General features: G+C 40.6%; 1 protein-coding gene across 19 annotated transcripts in view; it reads left to right on the forward strand.

Moving 5' to 3' along the window:
- DENND5A (DENN domain containing 5A) overlaps positions 1-16835 on the forward strand; it is a 116937-nt gene that overhangs the window by 60619 nt on the left and 39483 nt on the right. For 16 of the 19 annotated variants that reach the window (XM_080617455.1, XM_080617445.1, XM_080617457.1 and 13 more), the window contains 5 exons: positions 737-882; positions 1446-1564; positions 2744-2925; positions 3796-3878; positions 5047-5170. In XM_080617455.1, the coding sequence (XP_080473581.1) occupies positions 737-882; positions 1446-1564; positions 2744-2925; positions 3796-3878; positions 5047-5170 (654 nt within the window). Of the gene's footprint in view, positions 1-736; positions 883-1445; positions 1565-2743; positions 2926-3795; positions 3879-5046; positions 5171-6174; positions 6344-7081; positions 8272-16835 lie in introns of those variants that run through there. The other 3 variants (XM_080617453.1, XM_080617454.1, XM_080617452.1) reach the window with 1 other exon arrangement.

The following is a 16835-nucleotide window of genomic DNA, read 5'->3' on the forward strand; positions in this document are numbered from 1 at the left end:
GGCTGTAACTTGGGTGATACTGTGTTGAATTAATTACTGGTAAACCAGCGGACTAGGAAGTGAGCAAGTCTGGTGCCCGTTAGAGGGGAAAAAGCTGTTTATTCTTTTTAGAATCAAGAAGTCTTATGATAGCATAATTAAGAGCAATATGGTACAGAGAAACTTTCAGCATTATAAACTATTTTCACTGAATTTGTTCAGCCACAGTAGTGAATGCTGGTGCAAGAAAGCCCTGCAAACACAGGCTTTGGTTAGTAATTGAATGGGGATTGGTGTTAGCTGTATAGTGTGCGTACATGCACAAACAAAAGCAGGCAGTTAGGAGTTGAGAATTGAGTTGCATGCTGAGCTGCAATGTAGTCCTAGATACATGAGTATTCTGTCTTTACTTTCTTGTCTCTAAGGGACAAGTAACCATCTTCATGATATGTTTTGAGGCTGGTAAATGAAAAGTTACTTTACTTCCATGAAGGCATTATGCCATCCATACTTCTTTTTCCAGTTGATAATGTTTTGCCGTCACCTCTGCTTCTTAATGACTGCTATATGTACATTTCCTGATTGTCAATCAGTGCTTAGTATGCAGGTGTTAGAATGATTAAATAGCAACTCTGATGTTTTAACATTTCATGGTACTGCAGTATTATTTTGACTTACCTTTCCCCCCTTCTCTTCATTAAAGAGGTTACGTAACTATCTTTAATTTCTGAAGTGTAATTTCTTCTTGTGTTTGCAGTGATTCCATACCATATATTGATTGTTCCTAGCAAGAAACTTGGTGGCTCAATGTTTACAGCCAATCCGTGGATCTGTATCTCAGGAGAACTGGGTGAAACAGGAGTCCTGCAGATTCCCAGGAATATATTAGAAATGACTTTTGAGGTTTGTATTGCTTGAAACAAATGCTTTGGATGTTCTGTTTGTTCAGTTTTAAATTCCCCTTTTGCTGTACCATCCTGCCATGCATTTTGTATCATTAGTCTGTGTGGTTAATCACAAATATTTCCTGTGCCTGTACATAACAAATTTAATCTATATGTAATAACATGCGGAACAAAATGACTGACAAATCCTTAGTGTAAATAGAAAGACTGTCTTTATATTACAGCTTTGTGCTGTTATGGTGGGAGATATCATACCCTCTTCTGTTGGAAGCAAAGTTATTCTGCACTGATTTTTGTGTGTGTGCATGCATTGGGTAAAATTTAATTGAAAAATCTAGTTTAACTGTGTTGTTTCTGATGATGAAAATAGCATTTAACAAAGAAAAGCAAACAAGACCGAATAAGGCAACTTATACCTAAAAAGTCCAGGATCAATCATGTGGTCAGAAAAAGGGAACCACATTTCTGATTCCCTATCTGAGCATGTTCTTTAATAGTTTAAGTCTCCAATGTGCTGCTCTTTTTCGGTTTGCACTGACAAATTCTTTGTTCAATTTGCAGTGCCAGAACCTGGGAAAACTGACCACAGTGCAAATAGGACATGATAATTCAGGGCTGTATGCCAAGTGGCTAGTGGAATATGTTATGGTCAGAAATGAAATAACAGGGCATACTTACAAGTAAGTATCATCCTGAAATTTCATATTGGGTAAGTAGAATTTCTGTGGGGAGCTGGCACAGTAGCGCTTGTTTGATTAGAAAGGTCTTATCTCCTGGGACTTTGTGTCTACAATTGCCGCTACCTGAAGGCATAGAAAGGTCATTCGGCTTCTGGCATTAAACAAGTTGTGATTCTTATAAAATTAAGCAGAGTTTTCAGTTTGCAGATGCTCATGTCTAGCCTTAAAACATTGGTGGAGAAACTGAGTTGAGTGTTGCACATCTTAAAAATAATCTCCCTCGAACCCAAGGAAGAAATAGCAAGTTAGAGCTTGCAGCTCATCAAATATGGGTGGTATTTTATTTTAAGGCTGAGTGCTGTAGGTGTTACAGAGAAACCTTTGGACGCATTCTGGGACACAGGGGCTTACAAGTGTTCGAAACTTGTATTTGCATAGTGAGAGTAAAGGAACGAGATTTACAGTAAAAATTAAATTAGGTACAGCATAGTTCGATGCCCTGACCTTTGTCGGAGAAACTGTCATGCTCATGTTGATGACAAACTGGTGGGTAAAGTCCACTCAGTTTTCAATTTCAGCTTGTTTGTAATTAAATGAAGAGGCAAGATTCTAATTTTGGATGCTATTCAGTTTTCTGATTAATCTGATTAAACTGACATCAATATTGATTTGTAGAAGGTGATGATAAGCAAGTGAGCATGTGTGCTTTCTGTGTCAGATTTAATATCCCAGTTTTGATAGACGTATAGCTGTTTCAGCCTTTCAGAATATGTTTGGGGTTTTTTTGTTTTGTGGCTGGCCTGCTGTGTAATCGGTGAAAGCATAGGAGTATTTCACCACCCATTTATAGTGTTTAGTGGGTGTTCCCCTTCTACCTCTGTTTCCTCTGCAGCCCTCAAATCATATGCTACATACAGGACAAGACAAAATCTGCCACTCTTTGCTTTGCAAATAGTTCAGTGCAACATTTAATACAAACTTGAAACTGAAAAACTGGTTTATTTTTTATGCCTCTGCTGGCAAAAGCTAAATCCAAGTCTTTGTTGCTAGATGAGTGGTGTATTTCTAATAACTATACTAGCAGAATTTGGGGTTTATGCAGCTGCAGTTGAAGGTCTTTGGCATGGGATTGAATCTGGGATGAAGGACTTGATCCATGTATCTCCTGTATGTTTTTAGGTTTCCCTGTGGAAGATGGCTTGGAAAAGGAATGGATGATGGCAGCTTGGAGAGGATCCTGGTGGGAGAGTTGCTGACTTCCCACACTGAGGTTGATGAGCGGCAGTGCCGAACCCCTCCTTTGCAGCAGTCACCAAGCATGATCAGAAGATTTGTCACTATATCACCAAACAATAAACCAAGTGAGTGGTGGAGGTTGTCTTGTCTTGTACTGTCTGCATCATTACCTGAGAAGAGATGCTTGCAAACAGAACTGTAGTTTCCTTGTATTTTAGAACTGTAGCTTGGAGAGAACCTGGGAAACTCACTTAGCCCAAACCCCTGCTCAAAGTCCTGCTGATTTCTGAATTACAATCCTGAGCAAGCTGTTATATCTAATCAAGTTCTGAAAGTCCCCAGGGATGGAAGGAAGATGTCTCTGGACTCCTGGTTCAGTGCTTAGCAGCTCTAGTGGTGTTTTTTGTATTCTTGTCTTTCATCTGTGGAATGAATGCTATGGAGGAAGGTAGAAATCTGCTGTCCTGTCTTTACTGTCCTTCATGGACAAAAAGCTTGCTAGTGTTTTCTATTAATGGACTTTAGTTTTCTATTCAGGTTGTTGTTCTGGGCTGTCTTCTTCCTGATAAATTAGGAACAGGTGGTTACTTTTCTCCCAGGCATGGCTGGGTTTACAGTGAAGCTATCACAGGAATTATTTCTAGGACATCCAAGTTTTGTGGTCCTAATCAAAGCACAGCTCCTTTTCTTAGCTTTGGGCCCTGGTCTGAAATTTCATTTAATATGTAAAAACTCTTTCCACCTGTTGTTGTGTTGAAACACCACAGTGTTAGTTTTGGTATAAACCCAAACCATCTCAATTTCTATCTCCTCCACAGTAAGTAAAAGTATAAGTAGATTTCTGTTATCCATAGTCCAGCACCTTTTCACTAACAGCGTAAGTTATGCTGGTTCATGCTCCTCTTCTTTTTTTTGTTGTATACCTCACTCCTTGTGAAGAGGTACAATTTCTAAACTTGTTACAAAGTGACTGGATATATTTTTATATTTTGCAGAGTTAAATACTGGTCAGATACAAGAAGCTATTGGTGAAGCTGTAAACGGTATTGTTAAACATTTCCACAAGCCAGAGAAGGAGGTAAGGAGGAGTTGTTTGTGTAGTGGCACTCCTGTCTTAACTCTTATTAGTAACTGTAACATTCTGTTCATTTCAATGTTAACATTCTGGTATGGGAAATAGTGCTTTAAGTTAATTCTACCAAGGATTCTAACCATACCACTGTCAACAGTGTGGCCTCCTGTTCAGTTTGTTCTAGGTTAACTGAGATTTTACATCTGCGTTGAGTACTGAGTAGGGTTTTTTATGTCTGTTTTGCATTATCTGTGCTACTTAAAACATGAAAACCCATAGGGCACTTTAAAATGAACAAACAAGATGCACACCCAAACACCTACCCCCCACACAGAGCCTGCCCAGCAAGTGAAACAGAAGTGCTCTCAAAGGCTCAGATACACTTCTACATTATACATGTAATCATCATAACAGAAACTGCAGTTATTTCCTGAAACAAGCTTAAGCAGCATGCCTTTGTTAAACCATCACAATCCAGCCTTTCTGAGCCAAAGTGGTCAGAGCAGTGCTGGCTCCTGTATGGATATCTCCTGAAAGTCATTAATTTTTATTAAAAATACACCCCCCCATTCCTTATGCACCAATCTTCTTGAAGTTCAGTGTTGCATGGCAAATTCACATACAGTGTAATTGTGGTTGATAATCGTATTTACGCAATAATCTGAAGAGCTCATGCACTGGTTTTGCAAAATACAATTTACCATTATGTTCTAAGGATTTTTTTCCCCTGAGGTTTAAAAATTTTATGAAATGTTGTTTTTGTTGATAAGCAAACGGTCTGAGGCACCTGCTGCAATAGACTTGTGGTCTTTATTACTGAAGAGGAAAACAGTTTCTGTGCAGTGGTCATTATTGTAGGTAAAACCTGCTCAAAACCTGGTCTTTATCTTGGCCTTTTTGTGGCTTCATTTGATGATGATGATGATGATGATTATGAGACCCTGAGACTGCTTTCTTCAGCCTCCTTCTTAGAGAGGTCACCACATTTTTGAATGCTCGGGACTTGTGAGGACTGGGCCATCCTCTCTGGGGCCGCTGTTTAACAGTAGACTGTAACTTTGGGCATCTGTTTGTTTTAAAACTGGCTTCCGTAATAGATGCATGAGATACTTTTATGTCCCAGACTTTCAAACTGCGATACTAAGTGTGTGTGCTTCATGTGTGTGCTTGACAGAGAGGCAGTCTGACGTTGTTGCTGTGTGGAGAAAGTGGACTTGTTTCAGCTCTTGAGCAAGTGTTTCAACATGGATTTAAATCACCAAGACTCTTCAAAAATGTCTTTATTTGGGACTTTTTAGGTAAGTGGGAGAAAAGACATACCAGAGCCTGTTTGTGTCTTTAAAATATATCCATCCATGTTCCTTATTCTTGCCAGTGTCTCAGCTGGTGATAACAGCATACGTAGCTGCATCTCTGCAGCTGAATTGCCATAAGAGCTCTTACTTTCTTGTACTTTTGAGAGAAAGAACATCTGTCTGCCAAAGTTGATGCTGTACTTAATGCAGTAACTAGGCTTTATCCTTCTAGTAGTAATAGTGTAAAACAAATTTAGCGAGGAAGAATTATTTAAATAAGGTGGTGAATGGGCATATGATAACCTTGTTATTAGTTGAGCATAGTGGAAGCAATAAATCAACTTCAAAGAGTTGCCTTATAAAGCACAACAGGTGTATCTAGTGTTCTTGGTACTTAATGAATGTTGTAATAAAGGGTTATAGACATACATTTTTCACACAGTAGTCTAGATCCTTTGACATAGAGCTGAATAAATCAACTGAGTATACAAATGCCTTTTAGGAAAGGAATTTTCTAATAGTGCTTCTGTGTTTTGAGTAGGTACTTTGACATCACTCTTCTCCTTATATCATCATTTTACTGTGGCATCTCAAAACTCAGTAGATAGGAGAACCTCCTTAGTACTGTTCAGAGGGAAGTGGAATGTCAGTTTTACACATGGAGAACACATAACTGGATCATATGGGAAGAAACAGTGGCTAAACATAATCATTCAGGAAATTCATGGATGAGCTTTGAATCTAGGCCTTTCAACTCTAACTGTGCCCTCCATGATACAGACACTCATGCTGATTTGCCAGTGGTCCAATATGAGCTATTAGATAGCTCATATGGATTTGTAAGCATGCTTATGGGGAAAGTGAGGTGGTATTAAGTTTAATCATCTAAATTTCAAGGTCATAGTGCCTGATTATTTTATTCCAAGCACAGCAGAATCATATTTCAGTTATTTTAGGTCTGCTATATACACTGATAAAACTTCAGTATCTCCCACCATTCTTTTAAGAAAAAGCACAAACATACTATGAGACCCTTGAGCAGAATGAGATGGTTCCAGAAGAGAACTGGCAGACAAGGGCCAGGAATTTCTGTCGCTTTATTACTGCTATCAACAACACCCCTAGAAACATTGGGAAGGATGGCAAGTTTCAGATGCTGGTGTGTCTTGGAGCCAGGTATAAAAAAATCTTCTCTATTATTATTGTTTTTATTATTGATACTTTACTAAAATTAAAAGGATGTTGCATATTAGTCAGATAAAGCCACACAACTGCTGGGTTGTGCAGTTAGCTATCACTTACACAGTTCTTTGGTATAACTATAGAAGAATCAAGTGAACCATATCCTGACTTGTTGGGCATGTGAAGTGTGGGTAATCTGACGTATAAAACTGAGTATCCCAAAGAGCTGAGCAGCTGAATCAAGAGAGGAAGGTAGTAGGCTAGTGTGAATAGTCTTGCCTCCTTTTCATTTACAGCTAGCAGGGTCAGAAGGTAGACACAGAAAACCATCCATCAGTGAGGCCTCTTTTGTTAATGGCTGGGTGAATTCCCCACATTCCACCTACTACTCATTGTAGGAGGTGAGTAGGAGGGAAGCTGGGACCATCTAGAAGCCTCTTCACACAAAGGCAATGGAGCAGGCTAGTGACTTTGGGCCTGCCTGGGACTTCCAGGCCCCCTGGGAAGCACTTTTTGATGTGAGGGGTGGAAAGTCTAGAAACATGTTTGTTGCAGATGCTTCCTGTTTAAACTAGTTCCACAGACAGTATTTCCCCTTCCCTGTCTTATAAAAATATGCAGAGAAGGTAGTAGGTCTGTTTAGAATGCAAAGAATAAGAATCACTTCAGTGAAAACGTGAAATTAACTTGGCTTTATTTTTGTTTCCAAATTGCAAATTACCACTTTGTCAGAGACCACCTTTTGCATCACTGGATCGCCCTGCTTGCAGACTGCCCGATTACAGCACAGATGTATGAAGACATAGCACTGATAAAGGATCATACTCTTGTGAATTCTTTGATTCGAGTGCTGCAGACCTTGCAGGAGTTTAACATTACGCTGGAGGCATCTCTTGTCAAAGGAATTGATATTTGACCTCTTTGACCTCTTGTCCGACAGGAACAAACTATCTTTAAAAACAAACAAACAAAAAAGCAACAAGGAGTGAATCTCGTTAGTATGCAAAAGTTCTGTCTTGCCAGTACATTGTATCGTGAACTTGTTCATGGCCCTAAAATGCAACTTTGACTTTTCTTGTAGAAAACTCCAAAAATAGTACAGGCACATGGATAGAAGCTGTAAACTCAATGTAAAAAAGAGGATTTTGGTATAAATCTATTTTAGAGTTTATTTGCTGATTTGCTTTTTACACACTTTCATGTGAAAGAGATAGAGATGAGTATTGTGCAGCTTATTTTAAAGCTGCAGTATTTCCTTGCCATAGAAAATGTGCAGTGAGCCTTTCAGCATTCTGTGAACTTGTCTTCAGATATGCTGTATGTCATAGACCCCAATGTATACACTCCATTTCTGCTGAGAAGGTCATTCTATAGTTTTTAAACTAATATTTTCTATATTAACATTATTACCAATGTTTGATTTTTAACGTATTGGGTCATGTTCTGCTGCAAGGGAACTACAAATCTGATGTGTGCTTTTTTTAATAGCTCCAAAGCACTGATTTATCAACAGATAATTTTTTTTTTCATTTATTTTTGTTGTCAGTATTATTTTTAGTGAAATCCAGGAGACTGAACCGTGAAAGGTGCAGAAATCAAAGTAATATTTTTCATATTGGTACGTAATTGCACAGATGAAATTAAGCGTGTTTTTTAACTGATGTTTTTTATTTATTTAACCTATCTTTGTGTTTTGTAAGTTTGTCTTTAAAAAACCCAAACAACTTCTATGATACAACTAGCTGTATTATGTTGCAATTCTGGATTTACAGTGCAGCCCACTTAAATGAGAAACCTGGAATAATTGTTCATATACAAAAATGTTTCCACTTGAACCAGCCTTTTGCAGTTTGGTATATAGTTGCTGCTGGTAATTCTCTTAACTGCTAATAAAGAGGGACATAAGTTCCCCAAATACCAGATGACTAAATAAATGTGTTTATTCCCTCGTGAAATAATAACGGTATACCTTACTAACACATATAATGATATCTTAATTTTTCTGAAAAGATGGTGAGTGGTAAGGTTTTTTCTTTTCCTTTTCAATGAATATGTCTTGGGTCCTGTTGTCATAGTCTGCTTCATTTGGGATACTTTCATTTTTAGCAGAGAAAGCTTTAGCCCACTTCTACAATAAAACACAAGCATTCTGAAAGCTTAATTTATTGGAGATCTGGAACTTGGCAAATGCCTAAAGGCATCTCTGTTCGTTTGGATCCTCTGATAAAAATCTCTTTGAAATGAATATGTGACTTAAAAACAGGCTGATTTATCAGCATCGCAAATTACTGTACAGAAATTCAGGGCTATGTATTTAAGAGGTCTCCACTGTATAAACTTATCTCAGCATTGTCTCTGTTTTGAGAAGCAGAATCCAAGTGTTTTAGCTCATACAATGTTGTAGCACCTTTTCTCTACCTACATCTTAGTCACATCTTGTGATAGTTTTATTTCCATAATTTATAAGTTTAGAACATGTAATAAATTTTTTGCTATTTTTCCTTTTGTCTTATTTATTTCATTATTAAACTAAGAGGTTGCTTTGTCACTACTTATCAGAGCAAGATTCCTTTTTTGATGTCAAAGTAGCACTGGGAAGATACAAAGTCAATGTCTGAGTCACTCCTCCTGCAGGGTGGGCATGAATTCTTCCACAGTCCAGAGCTTACAGCAGTATTTCACAGAAGTATTTTGTGTGTGCAAGTTTGGGTTTTGGGGGATTTTCCAGCTTTGGAAGGGCAAAAATAAAACAGATGTCCTTTATTCTAAGAATTTCATGTATTTGACTTAATATGTTGGGATAATCTGTATATGCCTGCCCCAAATTGCTTGTTTATGTATTAAGAACTACAGTGCTTCCAGCTATATTTAAAACAACTTTACTAGGCCTGTGTATTTCAGAGGGAATATGTCTAAGTAAGAAAGGAGGATTGGATTAATTTTGACCTTAACAGATTAGTTGATCCTGTTAAAACCAAATCTACCATAGTATTAAGTATGGATTAATTTTCTCTAGCACAAGGTAGTTAACCCTGAATTCCTGAATTAAGATGTTGGTTTTGTTTTGTTCTTCTTCTTTTCTTTGCACATGTTCACCTAGTGTGGTGTGGTACCATTGGTTTAATGGCTTGCTTTGGTGTGGTTCTTCTTGGCTTCATTATGAAATAGTTAGCGATACCTGGGATGGACAGTGTGTGGTTTGCTGGTTCCCAATTGGTGGGCTGTCTGGCTAGCACATGAGGATGAAGCTGTTCATTAGTGACGTCACCCTCTGTGCTAGCTAGATGCAAAAGGATGATGCAGAGGTCATCTTCCTAGCTCCTGAGTTTATTTTCACAGAAAAGACTGCTTTATGATAGACCCTTCCTACTGCTCTGATAGGAGGTCTATGCTTAATCCTGTTAGAATTCAAAGCACTTTTTGCTATGGACTTCCAAGTCTGTGAGGATTTTCACCACTGAAGGACCAGTAGAAAGTTCTGAAATGCAGCAGGAAAAAGGTTGGTTTTGTTGGGTGCAGGGACCGCCAGGGAAGACTGAGAGATTAAATATAGCTGGATGGTAGCCCGTGCTAGGGTTCTGAGAGGAGATATGTTGGCATATCTAAGAACAGTTCAGTCTGCAGTAGTAGCTATAATCCCTACCACTCTTCAGTGTTTACCACAAACTGACCTACTTCTTTCATTGATGTATCTAGCATCAGTCCCACAGAATAATGTTAGGATTCAACATTTCATCCTTCTATGGATGGGTGACTGTTAAGAACAAATGGTACAGCCAACATCTTTACTCTTTAACTAGAACTTTGTAAAACCTATCTCCCTTTCTAAAACTTGCCTTGCATTTTTTTGTTCAGTAATGAGCTATAGAATAAAGCAATTGTAACTTTTTTCCCCCATTTACTTTTCTAAAAGAAGGGGGCAGGTCTGGTAGATGCAGGTTTATGTGGTTATGCTATTTTGTTGTTTGGGGGTTTTTTTGGTAACAGTTAATGGGAAAATATATATATTTTTCTTTTTTTTTAACAGCACACATACGTTCTGTAGAGAGAAATATAATGATAAAAAAATGTAGTTCATAATGTAGTAAATATGTAGTTCTAAATTAGCTGCAGGCTGATACCTGGTTTGAGGAGAAGAAATTGAACTATAGACTATTGATTATTTATGCTTCTTTGATTAATGCTGCCAGAGTTGATGCGATAATACTTTATACAAAAAGAAAATGCAAATTAATAAAGACTTGATTTAAATATAATGAAATACTATTACAATAAGTTTATACAAAAAGAAAAAGCCTTTACCTGCCATAGACTTAAACATCTGACATTCTGTAGCTGAAGACATATTCATGAAGACTATTCCACAACTTTTTCCATTATGAAGTGTGGTTTTCAGATTATTCAAATGGGACCTACTAGCTGGATGATCCATATTTTCTGTGTTTTGAATTCTTGAATATGTTTAGATTTCTGCAGTGGAACTATTCAGAGTTAACATTTCTGTATATTGTCAAATGGTTCTTCTCTGTAGTGCAAGATACTATAGAATACTTGAAAATACTTGAAGATATTGGACATGTACTTCACATCTTTGTAGTTCTTTATTTTATACCTAGAGATTGGCTGTCAGACCAAGATGAAGCATCGGTACCTTATAAACTATATATTTTATATATGAGGAAATGACTGACTAGTTGTTTTTTTTTTAAGGGTGGGTGTTGAAGTCCGCATTATGATGACAAAACCAGGTACTGTTTTCCTTTTTTATTTTTCCATTATTTCAATCCATTGGACATTAAATGTTAATTGGATATATGAAGCAGTTTTACAGGTGTAGCTCATTTGCTGAATTGCAATAAAATTTGTCTTCTAACATGAAAAATAGCATTAATGTGCTATTTCCAAAAGCCTTTTATTATAATTTAGCTAATCATCTTTTCTTCTTTGCCTGACTGAAGGTACGTATGATGTTCTAGTGTCTTAATTTCAGGAGAGGCTTTTTGTATGGTTTTGTATCTGATATGTTCAACTAAATGCCTGCCTCACACCCAGCACCAGTGTCACAAGCAATTGCTGTCAGTCAGACTGCTACCAGTGGAAGAGATGCCTACTCAGTAATCAGGGAGTGAAGAGAGCAGGAAGGCAGAGGAACAATTACAGGTCTTGGAAAGTATCTGTGAGTACACACACGCATATGTGCTGCTGTTCACTCTATGTCAAATTGCGAGATCATCACTGGACGTTTTATACTGTTAGGGAAAACACAGAAGGGAAGGAGTTTCATCATTATTTGAAGGTATCTCTTTTTGTTTCTCCACACATACACCATAATCTGTGGTGGAGACTTTTAATAAAATAAAAATAAAAGGTGTTAAGATCTTTCTTGAGGGAGCTTCATCAGCCTTCCTGAGCTGGCGGTGATTCTGCACTACTAACTGATGGTGCCATCCTGCGGGCTCACTGGGGGAGACACTGAGAGCGTGAACGCAGCCTGCTCCATGCTGAGGTGGTGCTGGTAGCCTGGGCCCTGGACAGGTTTGGGGAACTGCAGTTGGTCCCTGCTGCCAGGCATGCTGTGATTGTGCAAGATGCCAAACCTGCCTCTTGGAAATTGAGACCATCTCGATTCCCTAGGCTTGTTAGACCTGCTGCTTCTAGTTCCTCTGCAGGGCATTATGGAGATGGACATGGGAAAGGCCCTGGATGCAGCTGTTGGGTAAGCGCAGCTTCAAAAACAACATTCACTTCATCACGGGTGACCTTGCATCTTTCAGGCTTCCTGCAAGGGGAAGGAACAGCAAGGACAGGGGTGTTGGTGAACGAAGTGTGTCATGGAACTGCAGAGTTCATAGCACTTCCAAATGTCAGTCTGAGGTGGTTTTATAGAAAGTGGTGTTTATTAACATCTGGAGAGTTTGAGTGTTAAGCAATGACAGTTGACTAACTGGTCCAAACGTTTAGAAATGTTATCATTTGTTATAGTGATGACTTGGAATGTTCTCACAAAGAAATACCAATGTCAAAGAGCTGCACCAAGCAGATCTTTGTCTAAAAGTTATTTCACATGGCAAAAATTCTCCTTGTTCCCTGTTAACCTGAAGATTCATTAATAGAAGAAACTGTATTTGGTCCTGCAGTAAATGGGAACTGTTCTTCATTTCAGTGACAGTGGCATTTTAAGGTGCAGATCCTACAGTGTTTAAAATATCACTGGTGGATCTGATGTTTGTTTTGAGGGAAGTTTTTCTATCAGTGGCATAAAAATACACAAGGAGTGTAAATTACATGAGAGGGTCTTTTAGACTCCTTGTGACTAGGAGAACCGCAGATTACCTGTCTGAGATTTAAGCCATGTGCAGGAAAGCTACTGTTACATTGCAAAACTAAACGCTGAATACTGAAATGTGTTATTTTACATAAAACTCAATAACCTGTTCGGTAGCTTGGAAAACCCTTGGATACAGATGAAAAATAAATGCAAAAGTTTGAGTGATTCATTTCAAAGGACAATTGTTCAAAGCCCATTATACCTACAGAAGTGAGTAATACTTGAAACTACAGGTCTGAGACATTGTGTGTGAAAAAACTTTGGAATAATTAAATATTTGAAGGTGTTCCTGACTTGTCTGTTTGCCCCTTTCACTTTTTTGTTCTGGCATCTCTCCTCCTCACCTTGAGTTGTTTTCAGCTTCTGTCACAAGCACTCATTATGCTTGCTCAATTGTGTGAAATTTTGGGTCAGTATAATGCACTGTTCCTCAGCACAGCAGATGCACTACTTCTTACTACATCAAAGTACAAATGAAATGGCAATCTAGACGTCTTCAAATAATGTTTGCTTATCATTAAATAATAAAATTTAACAAGGGTTATAAAACATAAAGCAGGTTTTATCCCAGATTTTCAGACAAAAGTATCCAACTCTACTCAGGTGTAGAATTTCTGGAGCAGTTTTTACATCCAGCTGCTCTATAGCGACTTAGTCTTGATCTCTCAGTGTGAGGCAACTTCAAGTGATAGTTGAAGTGGAGGGCTGAGGAGAGTGGGGCGTCATACCTGTATGGAAGTGTTACTTTGGAGCAGCAGTGTTAGTAGTGTTTTGCTCCTGGCAGTCCAAATGGATCTAACTGTGTTAATGGAAAGAAGTTCTATGTTTTGCAAGACTGTAGGGCAGCACACACACACTGGTACTATTGGAAAAAGCAGGCAAGTTTTCTGATGTGACGCGTTTTTCCAAATGTGAACCAGCCAAACCTTGTTCCCTTGCAAAGCATCTGTGACATGTAACTGAATGGGACTCTGGTCCACACAACTGAGAAAATTTAGTTCAAGACTGATGTGCTGTGTAATATCTATATGAGCAAAAACTTTGCTATTGGTTTTAGGATCGGTATGCATAATGTATGAAAATCCTGCTTGCATACGCTTCTTGCAGATATTTGCCATATTTGGCAGATATTTGCAGGTATTTTCATCCCTAAAACATTGGATTGCATTTTATTTTTAATTGCCGGAAAAAACAAACAAACAATTCTATGTGTAGGTCTCTTCCTGTTGAACTGCTCTGGGATGTTTGTTTTTCTTTCATCATACTTATTGCTGAAGTTGAGTCTCACGAATTCTTCTAGTTTCCCTCTCCCAGTAAAGATCTTGTGCAGTCATCTGTCACTGTGACTCTGTAGTTGAATAGAAATAGTTGAGAAGGCTACAGAAAGACATCTGGGTTTGATCTGAGCTTCTGTCTGTTTGTGACTTTACAGAGATATTTTAATGGCAATTCTTCATCATGAACAAATGAGTGTTACATGTGAAATAATAGCTAGGATACTTCCCAAAGCACTTTGAGATTTATTTATAAGATGGTTTCATTAAGAGAAGTTTTATATTGTTCTGTTTGTTTTCCAAGCTGTGTTAGGATCTTTTGATCTAACACAGGCATTCCCAAATATTTATGTGTCCCTTTATATTTTAGTTTACAAATGTAAGAAAGATGCTTTGCTTTTATGGTGTCTCAGAAATCGTCAGTTGCTTGGATATATGGCTCTGCAGTGTCTCCTCCTGTTTTTTTTCTGCTACACTCTTCATATGTAGATTTTATGGTTTTTGTCAGATCTTGTGATTGATTTTAATTGAATTAATATTAATCTAGTTCATTGAGGAACCTCAACTGAAAAGTGCCTCAAATACCAACAGCTTTTCCGTAAGGTAGCTTGTAGTTGTGTGCCTCAGTGGGAGATGGCTCCTCTGTGCATCTGGAAGATGTTTGCAGAGACTGCTACTCTCAGTGTGAGAGGTGTGTGGATGTGCAAATTCTAATTGTAGATATGATTGTTTATTCATGAGATCATGGAAACTGTTGGGAAAGTCTTATTCATTCTTTACTTTCTGTTGGTAAGGGGAGGCTGGGGTATGGTGCACGGGTGGAGAATCCTTGGAGTGTTTAATGAGCAGCTTTCTGCATTTAGAGATGAGTTGACTAAGACTGAAACCATCCAGGAGATACAATAGGCTGTTCCTCACTGGGTTTTAAAAGAGAATAACTTTGATCATTTCAAACGCAATGAAGCAAGATGCTCTGGTGAGAAAGGAAAGTGGTAATTTATAGCTACCATTAAGGAAACAAAGACTGAGGGAAAGTTTCATTATGAAGATTTATTAATGTGTATAAACCACCCTTACAACTAGAAATAGCTTGGTATTTCTCACAGAACAAAACAAAAGACAAAATACAGTGAAATGGGGATGGGAGAGAGAAGCGGAAAAGAATACTGCATGCTTTGGCTTGCGCCCTGAAAGCTCAAACAACGTTTAGGAACTTATAATTTCAGTGAATAATGGTTAGGCTGCTTTTACCTGCCAGAGGAAGGACATCTGTGGGAAATCCCTGGCTGGGAAAGGAAGTGGGATAGGGCTTGGGGCTGGTGATGTGATGTGGGTTAACGCTGGTACAGTGTGAGAAGGGGAATGCATGTGCTGCAGTGAGGGGTAATCACTTGGTAAAGACTGTAATACTGTGTGTGTGAAGAAAAGCAAGCAAGGCTGGAGTGCACAGTGTGTGCATATGTGTGTGTGTGTATATATATATGTATATATGGGTGATGATGGGATGCCGGCACAGGGTATCTTTGCATGGGCTTGCCTACTAGAAAGAGACCGTCTTCCGGGCCGCTACAAGAACGGTAGCCCCCGTTCAAATACACTTGCCGCTGGCGCTAAGAGTCTGCGTGTGAGGTATTTCATGTACCTTCGGGAAGCGCCGGCTCCCCGGAACATCTGTGTTTGGGGTGCTGTGCAGGTGTTTGAGCGCCGGTGCTGAGGGTGGGTGCGCTGCTGCGGTCGGTGGAGGGTTTTCATGTGGGACGGGGCGGGCAGGGAGGCCCGGCCGGCCCGGCCCGGCCCGGGGAGGGGAGGCCCGCCCAGCTCTCGCCGCTGCTCCCCGCCGCCCCGCGCCCGATGTCAGACACCTCCCTCTGCCGCCTCCTCCTCCCGCCCGGCGGCAGCAGCAGCAGCAGCCGCAGCGCAGCCGCCGCCGCAGCGCCATCGATGGGGTCCGGCGGCCGCCGCAGCGCGGCGGGGGCTCGGGCGCTGCAGCTGCTGCTCCTGCTGCTGCCCGCGCCGGGCGCCCCGGCTGCCCTGCCCGGTGAGTGCCGCGCCGCCGGCCCGCCCTCAGCCCTGGACAGCGGCTCCCCGCGGGGCACCTGGCGCTGCCGGCGGGCGGGTGTCCCACTGTCGCCTCAGGGAGCCGGGCCGGGCGAGCGGGAGGGAGGCGCCGTTGGCGAAGGGAAGGGGAGCCGCAGGCGAGCGGTGGCTGTTACCGCGTGAGGTGCTGCCGTTGGCGGGGCGAGCGCGGACCGTTACCGGAGAGGGAGGTCGCTCTTGGCAGGGCCCTGCAGGCACAGCCGGTGACTTTCCGATGCCGGTTCCCGGGAGCACGGTGACCCAGAGGGGCAAGGCAGGCGGTTAGCGTGTCGCCTTTGCCGGAGGAGCGAGGAGGTAAACTGTGCGTGTACCAGGGCTCGCTCTGCCTTTGGCCGCCGAGGAATAACGCCGGTAATTCTTCCTGCAGCCTCCTCGCGGCCGCCCTTACTGCCAAGTTTAAGGCTGTGATGTTTGCTCACAGCCTCCCTCCTCCAGGGTCTCTCTCCAGCTCAGGATACTGTCATTGCAAGAGAAAATCTGCCCTGTGCCTACCGATTATTTTTCCAGCCCTTTTCCCCATACTTCTGTATGCGCTGATGCTGGGATTTTTTGCCTCTGTTCATCCCTGCACACTGCAGACTGCAAAGGATTAGTGTAAAAATAAGCTAGCAAAACGGCCACTTTGCCGCTGGCGTGAGGTCTACTTGATGTCTCTGTGTCCTGGCTTTGAAGGAAGCCTCCTCCCTGATGTGTGTTTTCTGGGCTCCCCTTGCTGCGGCTGGGAAGGGGAGAGCTTTTGAGCCACGGGCATGCAGCCAGTACATGTGGCTAATGCTTCTTTCTGCCC

This window comes from Psittacula echo, assembly GCF_963264785.1.
Source record: "Psittacula echo genome assembly, chromosome: 5".
Lineage (NCBI taxonomy): Eukaryota > Metazoa > Chordata > Aves > Psittaciformes > Psittacidae > Psittacula > Psittacula echo.